The sequence below is a fragment of the Adiantum capillus-veneris genome, chromosome 1, assembly GCF_014529385.1.
Source record: "Adiantum capillus-veneris isolate H3 chromosome 1, ASM1452938v2, whole genome shotgun sequence".
In the NCBI taxonomy this organism is placed as follows: domain Eukaryota; kingdom Viridiplantae; phylum Streptophyta; class Polypodiopsida; order Polypodiales; family Pteridaceae; genus Adiantum; species Adiantum capillus-veneris.
Window position 1 is genome coordinate 75,417,091 of NC_140931.1, and position 18,439 is coordinate 75,435,529.

The 18,439-nt window shown below is 43.8% G+C and overlaps 1 protein-coding gene across 1 annotated transcript; it reads right to left on the reverse strand.

The window, feature by feature from the left end:
- Positions 1-15,907: 15,907 nt before the first annotated feature.
- On the reverse strand, positions 15,908-18,300 carry LOC147464991 (uncharacterized). The gene is made up of 2 exons (XM_086517360.1): positions 16,516-18,300; positions 15,908-16,427 (listed from the first exon to the last, which is right to left on the reverse strand). Exon 1 carries the CDS (start codon positions 18,253-18,255, stop codon positions 16,657-16,659), a length of 1,599 nt encoding a protein of 532 aa, XP_086373486.1. The 5' UTR covers positions 18,256-18,300; the 3' UTR covers positions 15,908-16,427; positions 16,516-16,656.
- Positions 18,301-18,439: the final 139 nt, after the last annotated feature.

Genomic DNA, 18,439 nt, shown 5'->3' on the forward strand with positions numbered 1-18,439 from the left:
ACTACAAGGCTCACAACTTTGCCACAATGTCCATGTTAAAGTTTTGGCATCTCAAGTGAATTGCCCAATGTGATCCCATTATTTAGTTCGGCTTTTAGGTATTTATTTTACTTATTTGTCTAAGTCTGGGTAGGGCAATTTCTGAGGTTGCTATATAAGCAACCTCTTGCCTCCATTGTATACACATTCACTTATTCATTGCCAAGGTTGATTGCTCTCTCTCTCTCTCTCTCTCTCTCTCTCTCTCTCTCTCTCTCTCTCTCTCTCTTCGTGGTCTCTACGCTTCCGCATCATCGACTTTGACATGGTATCATCAGAGCTTCGGTGGTGAAGAGCCTTGGTGAGGCGGAGCTGCCCCGCAAAGAAGAGAAGAAGGAGATCATCTCCCTTGTCATCGGGGTCCTCTGCTACCTGCGTTTTAAAACGTTGCTACCAAAGCAGCATCAGACCGGTGTTCTCCCCTCCTCTGGCGATGGCACCCTCGTCACCTATTGCGGAAATATTTTAAAACGTTGCCCCAAGGTTGTTGGTTGAAAACCCCCCCTGTTGCGACAGGCACAAACGACACCGCCACTACTCCTACCGCATGCGTTTTAAACACGCTGCTGCCTATCCCTCCTTGGCGACGCTGCCCTATGGCCTCCCCGTGCATTGGCGACAGTGGTTCCCGTCCCCTTGTGCCCCTTGCGTTTTAAAACGCCCTGTTTGGCCCTCCTTGTTGACAGCCCATTTGGTACCCTCCCCACCCTTTGCTTCATCTCTTGAGTGCCAGCTTGACACCCCAATTGTGGTCAACCACAAGAGAGAGGAGTTTGAAGAGGTTGTGAGCCGGGAGGAGTGCAATTGGAGTCAGAGAGGGGTGCCCAATGATTTTTACTTGGCTTGGGCAACGAAGAGGCAAAGTTTCTTATTGCGGAGCCTTGATTTATTCAAGGGCTCCCACACGGCAACGACGAGGCGGATTTTGGAGCGGAATTGTGTGACAAACATTGTACGTGGGAGCGGCTTCGTGCCAATCTTGCGGCTTAGGAGAGGCAACTAGTTTGGAGTTTTGGACTCCAAAGATGGATAGTAGATTCTGCCAAGTGGCTTGGGAATTGCATAGGAGTGAATTGCTTGGAGATTTTTATCGTTCGTGTGGCCATTTTTTGGGAGTATGAGAAGGTACCAGATTTACCCGATTTTGCAACTTCAGAATGGCCCTCTCTTGCTCAAACGCCGACGACATCGACCAAAACCAACAAGTGGCTAATCCACCATCCAGTTAGCGGCTACGAATTGTCAAAGTTCTCAAGGACACCAGCAAATTGTTTGGCTTGAGATTGTGTAACCAAAAGCAAAGGAAAGAGTTTGCTTGTAACTATGTCAGACTTTGTAAATAATTAATGTATTTAGAAAAGAACTATCTAATTAGTTGTGTGCACATCAGAATAGATCTAGCAGTTCTGGGGTCTCAGGTGCGCCCAAGTTTGGGTCAAAGCACCTCAAGGAGACCCTAGCAGAAAATACCATGAAGCCCTAGTGATTGGGAAATCGGGTCTTCAATGAAGGGGTAAACACTAGCCTCAAATGTTAGGTGCAACGGAATGAATGTTTGCACTTTGCTCAAGATGAGTGCTCCGAACTGTGCTCAAGGTTCCTTTTGTTCTTATGAAAGGAAAGGCTTCCGTTCTTAACAAGAGAATGCTATGATCACAAACAAAGTGAATGGACATTGTGTGTGCAAGTGAATGAGACTGAGAGATAGAGAGAGAAGAGAGATACGACACCAAAGACGTTGTAAAACCCTCCACCGAAGGCCCCACTCTCGTCGACGAGAGTGGTCTATTTATGATTGCACAATCTGGTACAAACTGAATGCATGTGACCGATGCAACTCTAGGCTATGTCGGTGATGACCACGGTGATGACGAAACCGACCTAAGGGCTGAAATCTGCAATCTTTTATCTGCTGTCCAAAAACGCTATGGGCTGAAATCTGCGGCTAGTCCAAAAACGCTGATTTGGGGGGCTGTTTCTATAGGTCTTTTACGCTAAAAATCTGCAGGTTTTAGGGCTGAAAACTGAGGTTCTTCGAGGCTGAAAACTGCTGGTCTTTCCAAGCTGAATCTGCTACTCTTTAGGCCTGAATTTGCACGTTCTTCATGGCTGAAAAAACGCTGCCTACTGAGGTTGCAAAGGCTGCAAATCTGCAACGTTGTGCTCTGCAAAAACGCTAGTGTTGTAGCTCCTCAAAGACGCTAGGCATGGGGAAAAACACCAAGCATGAGAGTTTGCAGAAAAACGCTAGGTCTGAGTGTGTTGGCGATGATCCTTCTGATGGAAACGCCACGCTGATGCTGTGGGTGGCGATGGTGCTTGATGAAGAAAACGCTAGATCTGAGTCTTGCTTGGAGGGGGAACCACCAAGGGGGTCTTGCTTGAGAAGTTGCTTGTTGAGCGATGGAGCTCCTGCTGCCTCTTCTCCCAATTAGTGCTAGTCTAGGTTTGCTTATATACAAACTTACTCAATTTGCCCTACCTACTTTCCAACAAAAGTCACTTAAAAATAATAAGTGAAAAATGTCAAAAATAGGTAAAATAGGCTAAATGCACTAGAAAATTCCCGTGAAGGATTTTGATGGATTCTGATGGGAATGCTTATGATCATGCTGTGTGCAACCAGAGGATATGCATCTACACTAAGTGACTAGACATGCACGGTCTGCGAACAGACTCACAAAAGTGCCAGATCACCTCTAAATCTAGACTGACTGGACTGATTGAACCCTTGTCGTGCTATAGTTTATCCACGGACACATAGGGTTGGATGTGTCACGTGACATCCCCTACTTTTCAAAGTGAGGTACTAGTACCGAACTGTATGGCGTCGAGGGAGATCGCTAATAGCATCTGGAATCTTGGAAGGGACTCTTCATCGGCCCACTCTGATGTGTGGATCGTGTGGTACTTGAACTTCATAAATGTTTGCAAAGCTTGCTTCTTTGGGCCGCGCCGAAAGCGACACAAAGTCTTGTGTGGCTCCTTCAATGCTTGAACTTCGTCGAGTGTCATGCTTCTTTCTTCTTCAAGAATCTCCATGGCTGAAAATTCCTAAAACCATTTCCAACACAAAACCAGGAACATACCTATTCCATGTAAAGTGAGTGGAAAAAATCATGTCTTCCTCAAAGACTGTGCATGCAATGTAGATGAACAAAGAGACGGAGTGCTAAACCGTTCACCCCACACACGCAAACAATGAGATCAAATCTTTCTCTGCGGAGCTAAAGCAATCAATTGTGGCAATTCACAACGGAAATGCCCATGCTTGGTGCTCATACTTTTAGGTGCTCTTTCTACAAATGTGTCATGCCAAGGAAGAGACATGGAATGTGACTTCCTTGAATGCATACTTTTTAACTTTTCATGAAAAATCCGCATACAATCGTGCTCATCCATGAGTGGAACGTGCTCAACGTACAATATGTCATGCCTAGTAAAAGGGATCACATAAAGACGCTGACTAAAATATAGGAAACGATCACGAATAAAACACTCTAACAATGCGTGCGTATCAATCATGCGAACACATAATACTTCATGTGAGGGTTCTGTGGACCTAGGCTCGACAGCCAAGATCGGTTCTCCCTGAATGATTGAATCGTCATGTGGGGGTTCTTTGGACCTCGACTCGAAAGCCAAGATCGGTTCTTCGTGATTGATCGAATCTACAACGAGGTTAGCTTCGCTAGAAAAAGCATCCACTAACACATCATCCTTGTGAATGATCATACAACTCATCATGCTTGTGAGCAATCACATCTTGATCATGCAAATCATCATGCTTGTGAGAAATCACATCTTGATCATGCAAATCATCATGCTCATCATTGTCAACCAAATCATCATCATGCTTCTCATAATCATGCATATCCTGTGTGTCATGCTTTGGAGAAGAAGACACTGAGAGAGTCTCCTTCTCCTGAATCCTTTCATTCTTGTCCTGCATATTAGCCAGGAGAGAGGGATAATGAACAATGTCCTCTCCATGAATGACAATGGGAGAATCACTTTTGGCATAGAGAGTGAAAGTGTCAGCCTCCCAATCAATGAGAGGTTAAAATTACGAAACCATCGAATGCCCAAAATCATATCACATCCTGAGAGAGGAGACACAAAAAATCTTCTAGTGAAGGCAGCTTGTTGAATTGTAAACAACACACCAAGACACTCCTGCGTGATGAGAGAGTCCATACCGGGAACAAAGCCAGAAACCTCGAGAGGAGATTTCTGACTAACTTCTAGGCGGGCTCTCTCAACAAGAGAGGGACTGATCACATCATGCATACTACCTGGATCAAACAATATGACAAAACGCTGCCCCGACACCTGACCATAACATTTAATGAGAGAATCATCAATGGGAAGGTCATGAGAAACTTGGGACACACTCGTGTTATCATTAATTGCATTGACAGAGGAAGTGGGTTCTGTGGATTCTTTAGATTCATTCGATTCAAGCTTAGGACATGTTCTTTTTATGTGACCCTTAATGTGACAATGAAAACAACCTTCCTTAGAATAAGTGCTTTGCTCTTCCGACGTGATGTATCCTCCTACAATTCCTTGTGCTACCTTTTCATATGGAGTAAGCTTAGGTTTAGCAATTGTGTTAGCCTTACCCTTAGACTCATTGGAAGAATTCTTTTCTGCAAGACTGTTGAAAGATTGGTTAGAAGAGTTACCATTCTTACCGTTCTTATTGTTCTGAGGGTTCTGAGAAGTCTGTGAGGTACTTGTGGAAGTCTTGTTCTCCTTAGTCTTTTCCTTGTTGTGCTTCATCTCCTGTGCGAGAGCAATCGCTACCGCCTTGTTGAGATCGATTGGATCGAAGACTTCTACATAAAACTTGATATAGTCGTCTAACCCAAAAAGGAATGCCTCTTTGCGTTCATCATCCGACTTGCGTAATTGGGTACCTAGCTGCAAAACACGATTAGAAAAAGACATAACCGGTATACCATTTTGCTTGAGATCGTCCTTCAATCGTACGAGATACTGAGGTGGCATAAACTGCGCCTTGAGCTTGTCTTGGAAATCGGCCCAATTGAAGGAAAGGGACGTGAATTTGTCGGCTTTCTCTAGGTGCGCGGCTAACTGTGCCTCTTGCGATGCGTGGTACCAATTGATGGCATCACCGACAAGGTACATGGCTGCCATCAAAACTTTGCTATTCTCTGTCTTCTTATTTGTCGCAAAATAAGCATTAAATTGATGCAACCAAGAATGAATAACCGAAGCATCCATCTTACCATCATACTTACTGAAAGTCAACTTCTCTGTGACTGGATGGTTGGAATCCGTATCGTGGCTTGCGCCACTTGATAACTCCCACGATCTTTGGCTGGTTCGGACTTCGAGGCAAGTACTTGTCGAACCACTTCTTGAGTGCGTAGTTCTCTTTGAGCCTCACGCTCGACCTCCAAGGCCACTCTTTGAGCTTCACACTCGGCCTTTCTTTCTGCTTTTCTTTCGTTTCGTTCATCGCGCTCACGTTCTAAAGCAATGCGATTTGCTTCTTGTTGTGCGGCAATTCTTTCGTTTCTTTCTTCGCGCTCGAGGTCCTGGCTTCCTATTGTTCTGCTTTTCTTGCTAGTTGTGCCAACGCAACTCGATTCGTTTCTTGTTGTTGTGCCATCATCTCCAACATCGACTTGACCATCACCTCCATAGAAGTTGGTACAACTCGTAGCGTAGATGGCGAAGGGGGAGGGTCGGAAAAATCTCTTGGTGGGGAGAACTCTTCGTCGTCTCTCTCATGCTCACCACCTGTATGCAAAGTATCCATTCCACTTCGGGTGATGACCATACACTAGGGTCTTGGGTTCTTGGGTTCTTCAGGGTCTTGAGATTCTTGAGGTTCTCGAGGTTTTCTTTCACTTGCAATCTGTGTTTGAAAGGATCTTCTCTTCACTTGAGTTGTGCTCTTTTCCGCGGGCGCAGCCCTTGGCGGCCTTGCGCTCACACCAAGTTTGCTTTTTCCCACCTCACGTCGATTGGCCGGCCGCTAAGTGCACGGTCCGCTCTCAACGAGTGAAAAGAGGCCAAGGGGAGGCTGGACAAGCCCTTCTTTCTTGGGATTCCTATCACTTTTCAAAAACACGATTAGGAATCGACACGCCCAAGCGAACTTAAGTTCGTGCAATGCAACAAGCAAAAAAAATTCTGGTGATTCTTGTGGTTCTTCCTTGAGTGATACAGAACACTGCCAAAGCTCTCATACCAATGTTAGGTGAAGCGGAATGAATGTTTGCGCTTTGCTCAAGATGAGGGCTCCGAACTGTGCTCAAGGTTCCTTTTGTTCTTATGGCAAGGAGAGCCTTCCGTTCTTAATGAGAGAATGCTATGATCACAAACAAAGTGAATGGACACTGTGTGTGCAAGTGAATGAGACTGAGAGATAGAGAGAGAAGAGAGATACGACACCAAAGACGTTGTAAAACTCTCCTCTGAAGGCCCCACTCTTGTCGACGAGAGTGGTCTACTTATGATTGCACAATATGGTACAAATTGAATGCATGTGACCGATGCAAGTCTAGGCTATGTCGGTGATGACGAAACCGACCTAAGGGCTGAAATCTGCAATCTTTTATCTGCTGTCCAAAAACGCTATGGGCTGAAATCTGCAGCTAGTCCAAAAACGCTGATTTGGGGGGCTGTTTCTGTAGGTCTTTGACGCTGAAAATCTGCAGGTTTTAGGGCTGAAAACTGAGGTTCTTCGAGGCTGAAAACTGCTGGTCTTTCCAAGCTGAATCTGCTACTCTTTAGGCCTGAATTTGCACGTTCTTCATGGCTGAAAAAACGCTGCCTACTGAGGTTGCAAAGGCTGCAAATCTGCAACGTTGTGCTCTGCAAAAACGCTAGTGTTGTAGCTCCTCAAAGACGCTAGGCATGGGGAAAAACACCAGGCATGAGAGTTTGTAGAAAAACGCTAGGTCTGAGTGTGTTGGCGATGATCCTTCTGATGGAAACGCCAGGCTGATGCTGTGGGTGGCGACGGTGCTTGATGACGAAAACACTAGATCTGAGTCTTGCTTGGAGGGGAAACCACCAAGGGGGTCTTGCTTGAGAAGTTGCCTGTTGAGCGGTGGAGCTCCTGCTGCCTCTTCTGCCATTTAGTGCTAGTCTAGGTTTGCTTATATACAAACTTACTCAATTTGCCCTACCTACTTTCCAACAAAAGTCGCTTTTAAATAATAAGTGAAAAATGTCAAAAATAGGTAAAATAGGCTAAAGGCACTGAAAAATTCCTGTGAAGGATTCTGATGGATTCTAATGGGAATGCTTATGATCATGCTATGTGCAACCAGAGGATATGCATCTACACTAAGTGACTGGACATGCATGGTCTACGAACAGACTCACAAAAGTGTCAGATCACTTCTAAATCTACACTGACTGGCCTGACTCAACCCTTGTCGTGCTATAGCTTATCCACGGACACATAGGGTTGGATGTGTCACATGATTCACGCTCAAAAAATTACGCACGCTAGTGCAAGCATAAGAATGACATGGGGTCCTTAGAACAACAGTAACCCTAAGGCCTAAATTATTTTTACGGCCTTAGGGAAACTCAATTAAATTATTTTGAATTGTCTATGCTGGACCAAATGGCCGGACAAGTGCTAACAGGTAATGCCAGAGCAGTGCTGGTACGGCATTGCGCTAAGGAGCAGCTAACATTTTCATTGGTTGCATCTATGTATGCAGTTGTGCACTTAATTGCACATTTCATTAATTAGCATAGGACTTTTAAAGTCAAAAGTTGAATGGTTTTTAAATTATTAAGTGTGTCACTTGGCACACTTACCCATGCAATCTCTCTCTCTCTCTCTCTCTCTCTCTCTCTCTCTCTCTCTCTCTCTCTCTCTCTCTCTCTCTCTCTCTCTCTCTCTCTCTCTCTCTCTCTCTCTCTCTCTCTCTCTTTCTAGCTAGCGCCCCCTCTTCTGGCTGGCCATATGAGAGCAGCCCCTCCCCCTCTTGACAGGTTGGCAGTGCACTACCCCCCCCCCCCCCCCCCCCCCCTACGTTGAACATCCTCTACGCAGTGAAGCTCTCCATTGAAGCTTGAGAGCAGCACCTTGGGTGTATGTGGAGCCTCTGAGCACTCATCACCTAGAACAAGGCCTCTCATGGTTGTAGGCAACTGTGGGAGAAGTTTTATCGCGTAAAGTAGTAGAAAACTCTCTTTCTCTCCAAAGTCTCTTGAGTATATAAATTGCATTTAACAGTCAGTTTTCGCTTTCGTATTTTTGTGACAGTGGTATCAGTGCAAGGTCGTCTCTCTCTTCCTCAAGGGATTGACGACTCTTGGCAAACTGCAGAAATAGGGGGACGCGAGATAGAGTTCTCTCTCCTTCAATAACAGGTGGTAGAGTTGCAAAAAGCTCTCTCCCATCCAAAAGTCCAAAAGATTCTCCATACTCTTGAGAAAGGAAAGGGGAAAGTGCCGATGGGGTCGGGAGAAATCCAGCAGAACCCAAAGGCGCCAGAACCAAAGGAAGATCCTTTATTTGGAACCTCTTGCATGCACGAGAGGCAAAGGAAACCTCCAGAACGTCATGTGCGGTTTAATCCAAAGGTTCAAGAGCAAGATCCTTTTGATTCTCCTCAGTTTTCTTTCATGAAGGATCTGGATGACATAGTTGCTCCAGAAGACATGTTTCTTGACGATCCATCGCAGCAAGAAGTGCATTCAAGGGAAAGGACTCCTATCCACAAGGAGTCTAAGCATAGAAAGGAGCACCATAAGAGAAAGCACCACAGGCAGAAAACATTCAAGTCAGGAGATAAAGATGTAAAATTCGACACCTACAATGTACGGCGTGATAATAACAAAGCTTTGGCTTTCATCCGCCAATTTGAAGTTGCATTTGCATAAGGTAACTTTAAAGAACGATCCAAGCTTCGCCATGTCAGTATGTACCTGAAAGGCACTGCCAGCAGTTAGTGGTTAACCCTGATCTTAGAAAATCGCAAACCCCAAGCTTTCCTTTGGTTTGGGAGCTATCATGTTACTTCGGACTGAAGGGAGCTCTTTCATTAAAGTCTTATTATGTTAATTTGGACTGAAGGGAGCTCTTTCATTGATGTCGTCTTATCATGTTAATTTGGACTTAAGGGAGCTCTTTCATTGATATCTTATCATGTTAATTTGGACGGAAGGGAGCTGCTGTGTTCTGTCTTGTTAGACTAAAAGAAACAAACTTTTTATCCCATACCACAAAAAGCATCCTGCCCTTCTTTTGTGGTCCTTCTCTCAAGAAGTTGTTGCTTGCAGATAATGAATTGTCTGGGGCAATGCCCTTGGATGGTTTAACCTTGATTGGATTGTTTTCAAGGAGGAGTTCTACGCACAGTTCCTTCCTCTAGACTATGAGGAAGAGGTAAGAAAGACTGGGATCGCCTCTCACAGTCAAAGAATGAAACTGTTCCACGCTATGTGGATAGGTTTTGGGACGCTCTCTTGAAAGTCACTCCATTCAAGAAGATTGAAGATTCGGAGAAGATGCGCAAGTTTGAAGCAGGATTGCATGAAGCCTTGCAAAAGGCTATGAAGCTTTACCCTCGAGGTAACTTGCAGATACTTATGGAATCAGCTCGCATAGCTGATGGAATACATGACAAGGGTACTCCCAGGAAGATGGAGCAAAGCACCTATCATGCCAAGCAGAAGACTCTCCATGAGCAGCCTACCTCTACTTCTTCTTCTCAAAAGAAAAAAAGAACCGCCTCCGATGCAGAAGCAAAGCCAAATCAGCCCAAGAAAGAGAAATATCTCTCTCCTGCTAAATTGAGAACCTACATCAGCCAAGGAAGTTGCTTCAAGTGTGGACAAATTGGACATATGAAGGGTGATTGTCCTACCAAAACCCCACAACCACCCTCTTCCAATGCAGTCCCATATGTACAGGGAAATACAACCAAGGATGGAAAAGAAAGAGCTCTTCTCAAAGCATGGGGTAGCATCAACAACCAACGGGCTCTTATTCTGTTTGACCCTGGCAATACAGACAACTTCATCTCTACAAAGCTAGCCGATGACTTGAATTTACAGCCCAACTGTTTTGGAGTTTCTATTCAAGCACAATCTGCTTTCAAAGGGCAGAACTCCAGTTCTACTCCAATCATAGGGAAGCTGAATTTAAAGGTCGACAACTACAAAGATCAAGAGTCTTTCTTACTAGCTTCACTTGAAGGGTGTGATGTTATCTTGGGAATGCCTTGGCACTACAAGATGCATTCCATTCCTGACTATGTTCAAAAAACTTTATCCTTTGATCATAAAGGAAAGGAATATCTTGTACTTGCGGATGCAGGTGATTGGCGTATCCCCATCGCCAATCACATTGCAATCAAGAAAGTAATAAAAAAGTGTGTTTCAGCGTACTTGATTTTTGCAAAAGAGAGAGATGTGTCTGCTTCACAACTTTCTTCCTCTTTAGAGCAAAAAAGACTTAAGTTATTAGAAAGTTTTAAAGATTGTTTTGCAGATGAACTCCCAAATTGACTCCCACCTCCTCGACCTCAGGATCATACAATTGATTTGATCTCACGAAGTGCTCCTCCAAGTCAGCCCCCTTATCGAGTTAGTCTTATGCAGGATGAGGAAATCCTCAAGCAAGTTAACAAACTTTTGAAGAAGGGCTTAATAAGGCCTAGTACTTCTCCATATTGTTCACCTGTCTTGCTAGTACAGAAAAAGGATGGCACATTCCGCATGTGCATAGACTATAGATCTTTAAACAAGATCACAATCAAGAATCGATTTCCAATCCCTCGGATTGATGACATTCTTGATAAGTTACAAGGGGCAAGTGTCTTTAGTCGTATAGACTTGAAGAGCGGGTATCATCAAATCCGCATAGCTCCTCAAGATGTGCATAAGACTTCAATTAGAACAACCTTTGGGTTGTATGAATTCTTAGTAATGCCTTTTGGACTCACTAATGCACCAGCCACATTAAACAGAATGATGGATAGAATCCTCCACTCATATAGAAGCTTTACAGGCGTTTTCTTCGATGACATCTTAATCTTCTCAGAGATGGAAGACGAACACTATAAGCATCTCGCATTAGTGTTTGAAGAATTACGCAAACACAAATTATTTGTGAATGCGAAGAAGAGTGAGTTCTTTCTAAAAGAAATCCACTATTTGGGCCATATAGTATCTCACAACCAGGTGAGAATGGACCCTGATAAGATTCAAGCAGTTGTAGAATGGCCTACGCCAACTACAATGCATAATGTACGAAGTTTCCTCGGCCTCGGTTCTTATTATCGGCGTTTCATTCTAGCCTTTGCCGCTATAGCAGGTCCCCTCCATGATCTGAAAAAGAAGCGGATTCCATTCCATTGGGGGCCTGGACAAAAACAAGCTTTTGAAAAGCTTAAGTATCTACTTAGTCACGGACCTATTCTCACTGTCCCTGATCTTTGCAAACCTTCCGAGGTATACTACGATGCATCTGGAGATTGTGTAGGAGCAGTCTTGAACCAAGAGGGTCACGCCATAGCCTACGAAAGTCGGCGCCTTATAGATGCAGAGTTGCATGCTTCCATATATGAGAAAGAGCTAATGGCAATAATTCATGCTCTTTCCATTTGGAAACGTTATCTGTTAGGAGCTGATTTTATTATCAAGATAGATCATCAGAGTCTTCGCTACTTTTCACACAGAGAAAGTTATCAGAAAGCAGATGAGATGAGCCAGCTTTCTTTCAATATTCCATTTTCAGATTTTACACACTTCTGGAACAAAGAATGCTATTGCAGATGCTCTCTCCAGGCGTCCAAAGATCAATACACTGACAACAATTTATCATGAGGAACTAGAATCTCTCAGTGAGATGTATCCTCAAGATCCAGACTTCACTATAAATTTGGGCAAATCTTCAAGCTGGTCACTCGAGGCCACCTTATTCCATTAGGGATAATACGCTCTATCATCAACAAGCAATATGCATAGCTCAGCCCTTACGACAGAAGGTGATGAGTGAAGCACATAATTCTCCTTATGCTGGGCATCGGGGAATTGCTGCTACCACTAGTGTCCTCGAAAGATATTTCTTTTGGCCGACACTCTGTCGGACAATGAAAAACATGTACGTAAGTGTTTAGTCTGCCAAAAAGTTAAATATGATAGACATAAAGTTTATGGCAAGCTTCAACCACTCCCTGTGCCTAACACACCATGGGAAAGTATTGCCATGGATTTTATTACGGATCTTCCTAGATCCAAGAAAATCCAAGAATGGAAATGATGCGATCTAAACTATAGTAGACAGATTCAATAAGCAAGCATATTTCCTTCCAGTAAAGAAGACGATCAAAGCTGATCACATGGCTAGAATATTTCTAGCTCAGATTTTTAAACACCATGGATTGCCAAAGACTATTGTCAGCGCTAGAGATCCTCGCATGACTAGTCTATTTTGGCAGGCATTGTTCGAAAACTTGGAAACTAAGCTTGATTTTTCATCAACTTATCATCCTCAAACGGATGGTCAAAGCGAAATCGCTAATGCCACTGTTTTAGACCTCCTCAAGTGCTATGTTTCGGAACGACAATCCGAATAGGATCAGTACTTACCAATAGTTGAGTTTGCGTATAATAATACCATAAATTCCTCAACTGGTAAAGCTCCCTTCGAAATTATTTATGGGAAGCCACTCTTACTTCCTATTATGGTTACCAAAGAAAACATCTTCGCCGCAGATGAATTTGTGCGCAATATTGATATTGCCTATTAACAAGTAAAGCAAGCGATTCTTCGTACTCAAGAGCAACAGAAGAGAAAAGCAGACAAGCACAGAAGGAATCTCAATCTTGAAAAAGGACAATATGTCCTGCTTCGCTTTGAGAAAGCTAGATTGAAAAAGCAGGTCGGAAAAGGGAAAGTTGCAAAACTTTCCCATAGATTCTACGGCCCTTTCAAAATTACAGATAAAGTCAATGACGTGACTTTTAGATTGGATTTTCCTTCTCACTGACGCATCCATAATGCTTCTCCTATAAGTCTCCTCCGATCATATGTTGGACCTCCTCCAGTGGCGCCAGTACAAGAAGATCCTCCAAAAGTCGAAGAGACTGAGGAAATCCTTCAACCTAAACAGATAATACACCACTCTGAGAGACAACTAAAGTCGGGGAGCCAACATCGAAAGTATTTAGTCAAGTTCAAGAATTACACCCCTTTAGATGCAAAGTGGATGACTGAGTCCGATCTTAAGAACTACCCAGACATCTTGCACAGTTATGTTGACTCTCTACAGTTGAGGTCAACTGTTTAGAACCAAGAGGGATGTAACTATGTCAGACTTTGTACATTAATTATAGGGTGCTTCTTTTAGTACAAGTACTAGTGCATATGCCATATGGGCCACACGGGTGGTAGTGCTTATGGAATGGGAATGGCCACTTCCAGACCTTACGCCGTTGGGATGCATGGTCCTTATGGAGTACGGAAGCCAGGTCCCATGGGAGGGATGTAAGGACCTATGCCAAACATGTTTAGAGATCATTATGGATACCCTACAAGAGGTATGCCTAGAATGTACGAAGGAGGAATGCCTCCAACCTTTGGGACATCTTTTGACAATGAGGGCAACCATCTTAGGCAGCCAAATATGCATGATCATTTGATGCCAGACTTGGAAAGACTTTCAAGGAGGTGAGAGCCTGAAGTTTGACAGGCTTTCACGGCCTCGAGATGCAAGCAAACCTTTAGCTTTTGTGCAAGAGGGAACTTCACAATAGCTTCCAAAGTTGGGAAAGTTGCTTCTCTTTGATGGTGGTCGACCTTTCTGTTACACACAAAGTCACCCAATACTTGGGTGAGGTTTCAAAGGTCGTTTTCTTCTCTTTGGTTGAAACCTGCGTACGAAGCAAAGATTCTTACACGTTGGAACCACTCGAGGATGAACAAGTCAGACACTCTTTTGCCTCGCAATTAGAGGTTTTGGGACACTTTCTACCAGTGGCCTCTTTTCAGATGGTCCCTCTTGAGGAGCAGATGGGGCACTTTTGTTGCGGCTTACCTAAGGAGATACAGAGATATTGCCTGAAGCACAAGTCTACCAGCATTTGGGGCATGGTCCAAGATGGTTATGCACTGGTCACCAGATCTTTGAGCTTTGCTCACGATGCATCGGGATCAAAGCCAGCTGATAAAGAATCCAAGAAGGGTGAGAAACATGAGAGAGATGTGAAGCCATCTTGCTTTCATCCTTCTTCATCATACTTCCTCATCTCTAAAGTGAACAGAAGATGAGAAAAGATAACTTTATAGCAAAAATAGGAACAATCCCAAGAAATCTTGAAGGTCTAGTGGATGAACTCAAACTTGAGACCTGCTGCATCAAAGACTAATTGAGCAAAGAAAACTCCTCACCCCGTTATATAGATTATTCGAGTAGGCATACAGCTCAAGGTGCCACCATTTGAGTGATATTCATCTGGGGAAGAAGATGTACCACCTCCTACCCCCTCTTCATGTGCTTTGTATTCTGCTGTGGGTTCACGTTGACATTCACAAAGATGTGCAGTGGCATTTTATTTATATATATAAGTGTGTGTGTATACTATTTTTATTTTTATTTTTATTTTGCATTCAGACTTTGAAAAGACTATGTTTGATGGAGCCATCTTTCAAGGCAATTTAGATAATGGAGTACCGGCCTCAACAAGCACAATCTCGAGATCTCCCTATCTCTCCAGCCTTTGATATCCTCTTCGCTCATGCCATCACCAAGCTAGTCACCTAAAGACACCTCAGAAGTGTGAGTTGGCATGCTCACATGCGTGTGTATCCCAAGCACTAGACAATGTTCTTGAGCTAGTGCATCCAATGCTTGAGTGGGAAAATGTCCCCTCATTTCTTGCCCCTGTTCACAGGAATAAAGGAAACCAAAAGATATACATCTTCCACTAATGAGAACATACACTTTCTAGCAGGACCCTTTTTCCGAAGCTTTCGGGACTTTAAGTACATCAGAGTCAGAGTCCTACACCCAGAATTTTGTTCAAGCACTAGCTCAAAAACACAGTCGAGCCGCTAGGATACATGTCGATGCAATCATCCATACTTCATAAGCTCAGATGCCTAACCCTGCGTCTTTATCAGCAGGTTTAAGTCCTTAGAATTGTGTCTTTTCCTCTGGAGTTTTAATGTGCTCTCTGAGAAGAAAACACAGGAACCCCATCAAAAGAAGACTGTTTTAAGTTATCACTTCTGCAACAATCAAGATCACCATGTGTGAATGGTGCAGGACTCTCCGCCCCTCATTTTAATTTCCTTGAGCAAAGAAGTGACCTACTCAACTACTCGGTGGGTTCACCTATAGGAAACCATCTACATCACCTGCAGTCACAGGGCATAAACAGAACCCCTATACTTACATGCTATGCTGTTCTTAAAAAAACTTGCAGTATTTTTCCCAAAATGCAATAAAAAACCCCTTTTGTAGAGATTTTGCCCATAAAATACCCCCTTAATATAAACTCACATGCTATACTTACATTTTTGAAGGTGCACCCCCTGAGCTTGCCAGTGGCATCTCACCACATATATTCCATTAAAATGTTCCACATGATGAGGCCAGATTTGCATCCTTTATCAGTCGTTTGATCCATGACCCCATTTACCTCCAGTACATTGTTAGCCATGCACAATTTGTAAAATCATCAATGAGCTATATGTGATCACATCATCTGAGGCCTTTCTCCTTCATTGTTACGAGCTTTCGGTGCTTTAAAATAACTACATTCGTGACACTGAAAGCCGAAACATAAGACACACTCTTTCCCTGCATACATCAATCCCAGATCTTGTTTGCTTAGCAAAGGCACTCACCTAGCAAAAGCTGATGATTAAGCTTAAGTTGATCATTTGGGTAACCGTACAGAAAAGGAGCAACTCAATTGGATAACAGAAGGAAACTCACGCAATTAGTTCCTTCTAGAACAATCTCTCTATTTCCCACACAAGGAAATACACTAATCAGACTTCAGTGTTAGGCAGATACAACCGTAACATTCCACATTAGAATGAAATTGTGCCTTTGGTAATATCTTTATGGTTTAATTCATCCATAAATTCTTTGCCCCATTAGGCTGTATCTCAACTATGGAATGTATCATAAGAAACTCATGATAGATGGAAGCACACCTTGCAATCCTTTAAAAGGGATTTCTCGCCAAGAATTTTGTACAGTCCTAAACTTCAAGGGGGAGAGAAGAAAATGATGGATAATGGTCTTAAGTAATGTACCACATATACCACCGCTCGAAGGCACCTCCAATGACAAAAGGCTCTCTATACTCTCATCTTGGTGCCATCCCAGTTGTGTGAAGCAGCCTTACACGCAAAACTTCACACTCTGTAACAAAGAAACCCACAGGTTCTCCTCTAAGATTTGACAGAAGAGCAATAAACTCCCTCGCAATATAGTAGAATAGAGAACAAACCTCTTGACAGTGCCTGTGCCAATTCCTGCTGACATCTCCTCTTTCCTCGCCAGCAATCAGGAACCCTTAAAGCAAAACTATTTTCCCTCGATCCCGACTCCAATACACAGAAGACCACACTCTTGAACTCAAGAGCACTCTTTAAGGACCCTTTTCCGCAAGCGTCCGAAACTTTGCAGCATCCTGCATTTTTCCTGCCTTACGCAGTCCATAAAATATCGTCCTGTATGTAATAATATCAGGCTTACAGCCCTTGGCTTGCATCTCCTCTAGCAAAGGACTGATCTGTTCCACTCTTCCTGTTCTGCAGATACAATCCATATAAGTGTTGTATGTGATAAGGCCGGGTTCACATCCCTTCTCTGTCATTTGATCCATAAGCTTGCGCACCTCTGCTAACTTGTCAGCCTTACACAATCCATAAATCAAAGAATTGAAAGTATATGCATCAGGCTCACAACCAGCGTTTTCCATATCATTCAATATTGTAAAAGCAGTATCCAATTTCCCCTTCTTCACAAATCCATCTATCAATGCGCTGTATGTGATCACATCAGGTACACGGCCTTTCTCCTTCATTGTTTGAAATATTCTGAGCGCTTCTTTGGTCTTGCCTGCCTTGCAAAGACCATTGATCATGGAATTGAACGTGGAAATATATGGTACATCTTTTTTCTCCATGAGCTGATCCCAAATCTTGTGTGCTTCATCAAAAGCACCCGCCTTGCAGAAAGCGCTAATCAGTGCATTGTGACTGTAAAAATTAGGACTAAAGCCCTTGGCAGCCATGTCTTTAAGAACCTGCACACTTTCCACGAGTCTTCCAGCTTTGCAAAGACCACTGAGTAACGATCCATAGGTTACCTCATCAGGATCGCAAACCTTTTCAACTTTGCGCAGAAGTTCATAGGCTTTCAATGCTTGCTCCTCTTTACACAGGCCACCAATCAATATTGTGTATGTCACTGTGTTTGGGTAGCATCCATTAAACGCCATCTCCTCCAAAAGATAATACGACTCATGCACTCTGTTCTTCCTGCAAAGGTCTTGAATCAAAGTGTTGTATGTGACCACATTGGGCGGACAGCCCTTCTCAAACATTTCTCTGAATGTTGCTAACGCAGACTTCTCTCTTCCTGTCTTACATAGACCATTGATAAAAGTGTTATATGTATGTACATTAGGGGTGACTCCATTGCGCTTCATGTCATCCATGAGGACAGACGCTCGTCTCACTTCACCACACTCACAGAGACCAGCCATGATAGAGTTGTATGTGTAGACATTAGGGGGAATCTCCTGTTCCACCATGTCAGTGAAATAGGACAGAGCCATGTCGAGCTGATTCGATTTGATAAGCACATCGATGAGGCAAGTGAAGTGGATGACATTGGCGGTGTGACCAGAGACCTTAAGGTTATGGAAAATCTGAAGGGCAGACTCAAACATGCCGGCCCAGCCGTAGCCCTTCAAGAGGAGGGTGAAGACGGCATCTGTGAGTTGGAAATCGGGATCCTGTGACAATTCAAGTGTGCGCAGGAACTCTTTGAATTGTGGTTTGTCGCCCCAAAGCTCGTTAATCTTCTGTTGGGCATCAGAGCCATGTTTGTAGTACTTCTGTTTCGAGGCCCAAATGTAGAAACGCAAAGCCTGCTGCTTGTCTGCTTCTAGCCCGAGGATGCGCATGAACTGCGCTCTCGTAAGCCTCCCCCTAAATGTTCTCATGAACTCACTCGCCATTGCTGCTCAGAGCTTCCACTCACAAGCTGAGAGGGTTTAAGGACAACCTACTTCAAGGTTCTATAGGGGACTATCTCACACGGGGTCAGATCGAGAGTTCAAATTTGGGCACGTGGAGGGAATTTACTCTCAGCCGTCCAATCGCGCCACCGTGAACTAGGGGTGAACTCGGGGCTAAAATGTT

Coding starts and splice junctions, on each gene's coding strand:
- LOC147464991 (XM_086517360.1), bottom strand. CDS start 18,255: ATGGCGAGTGAGTTCATGAGAACATTTAGGGGGAGGCTTACGAGAGCG.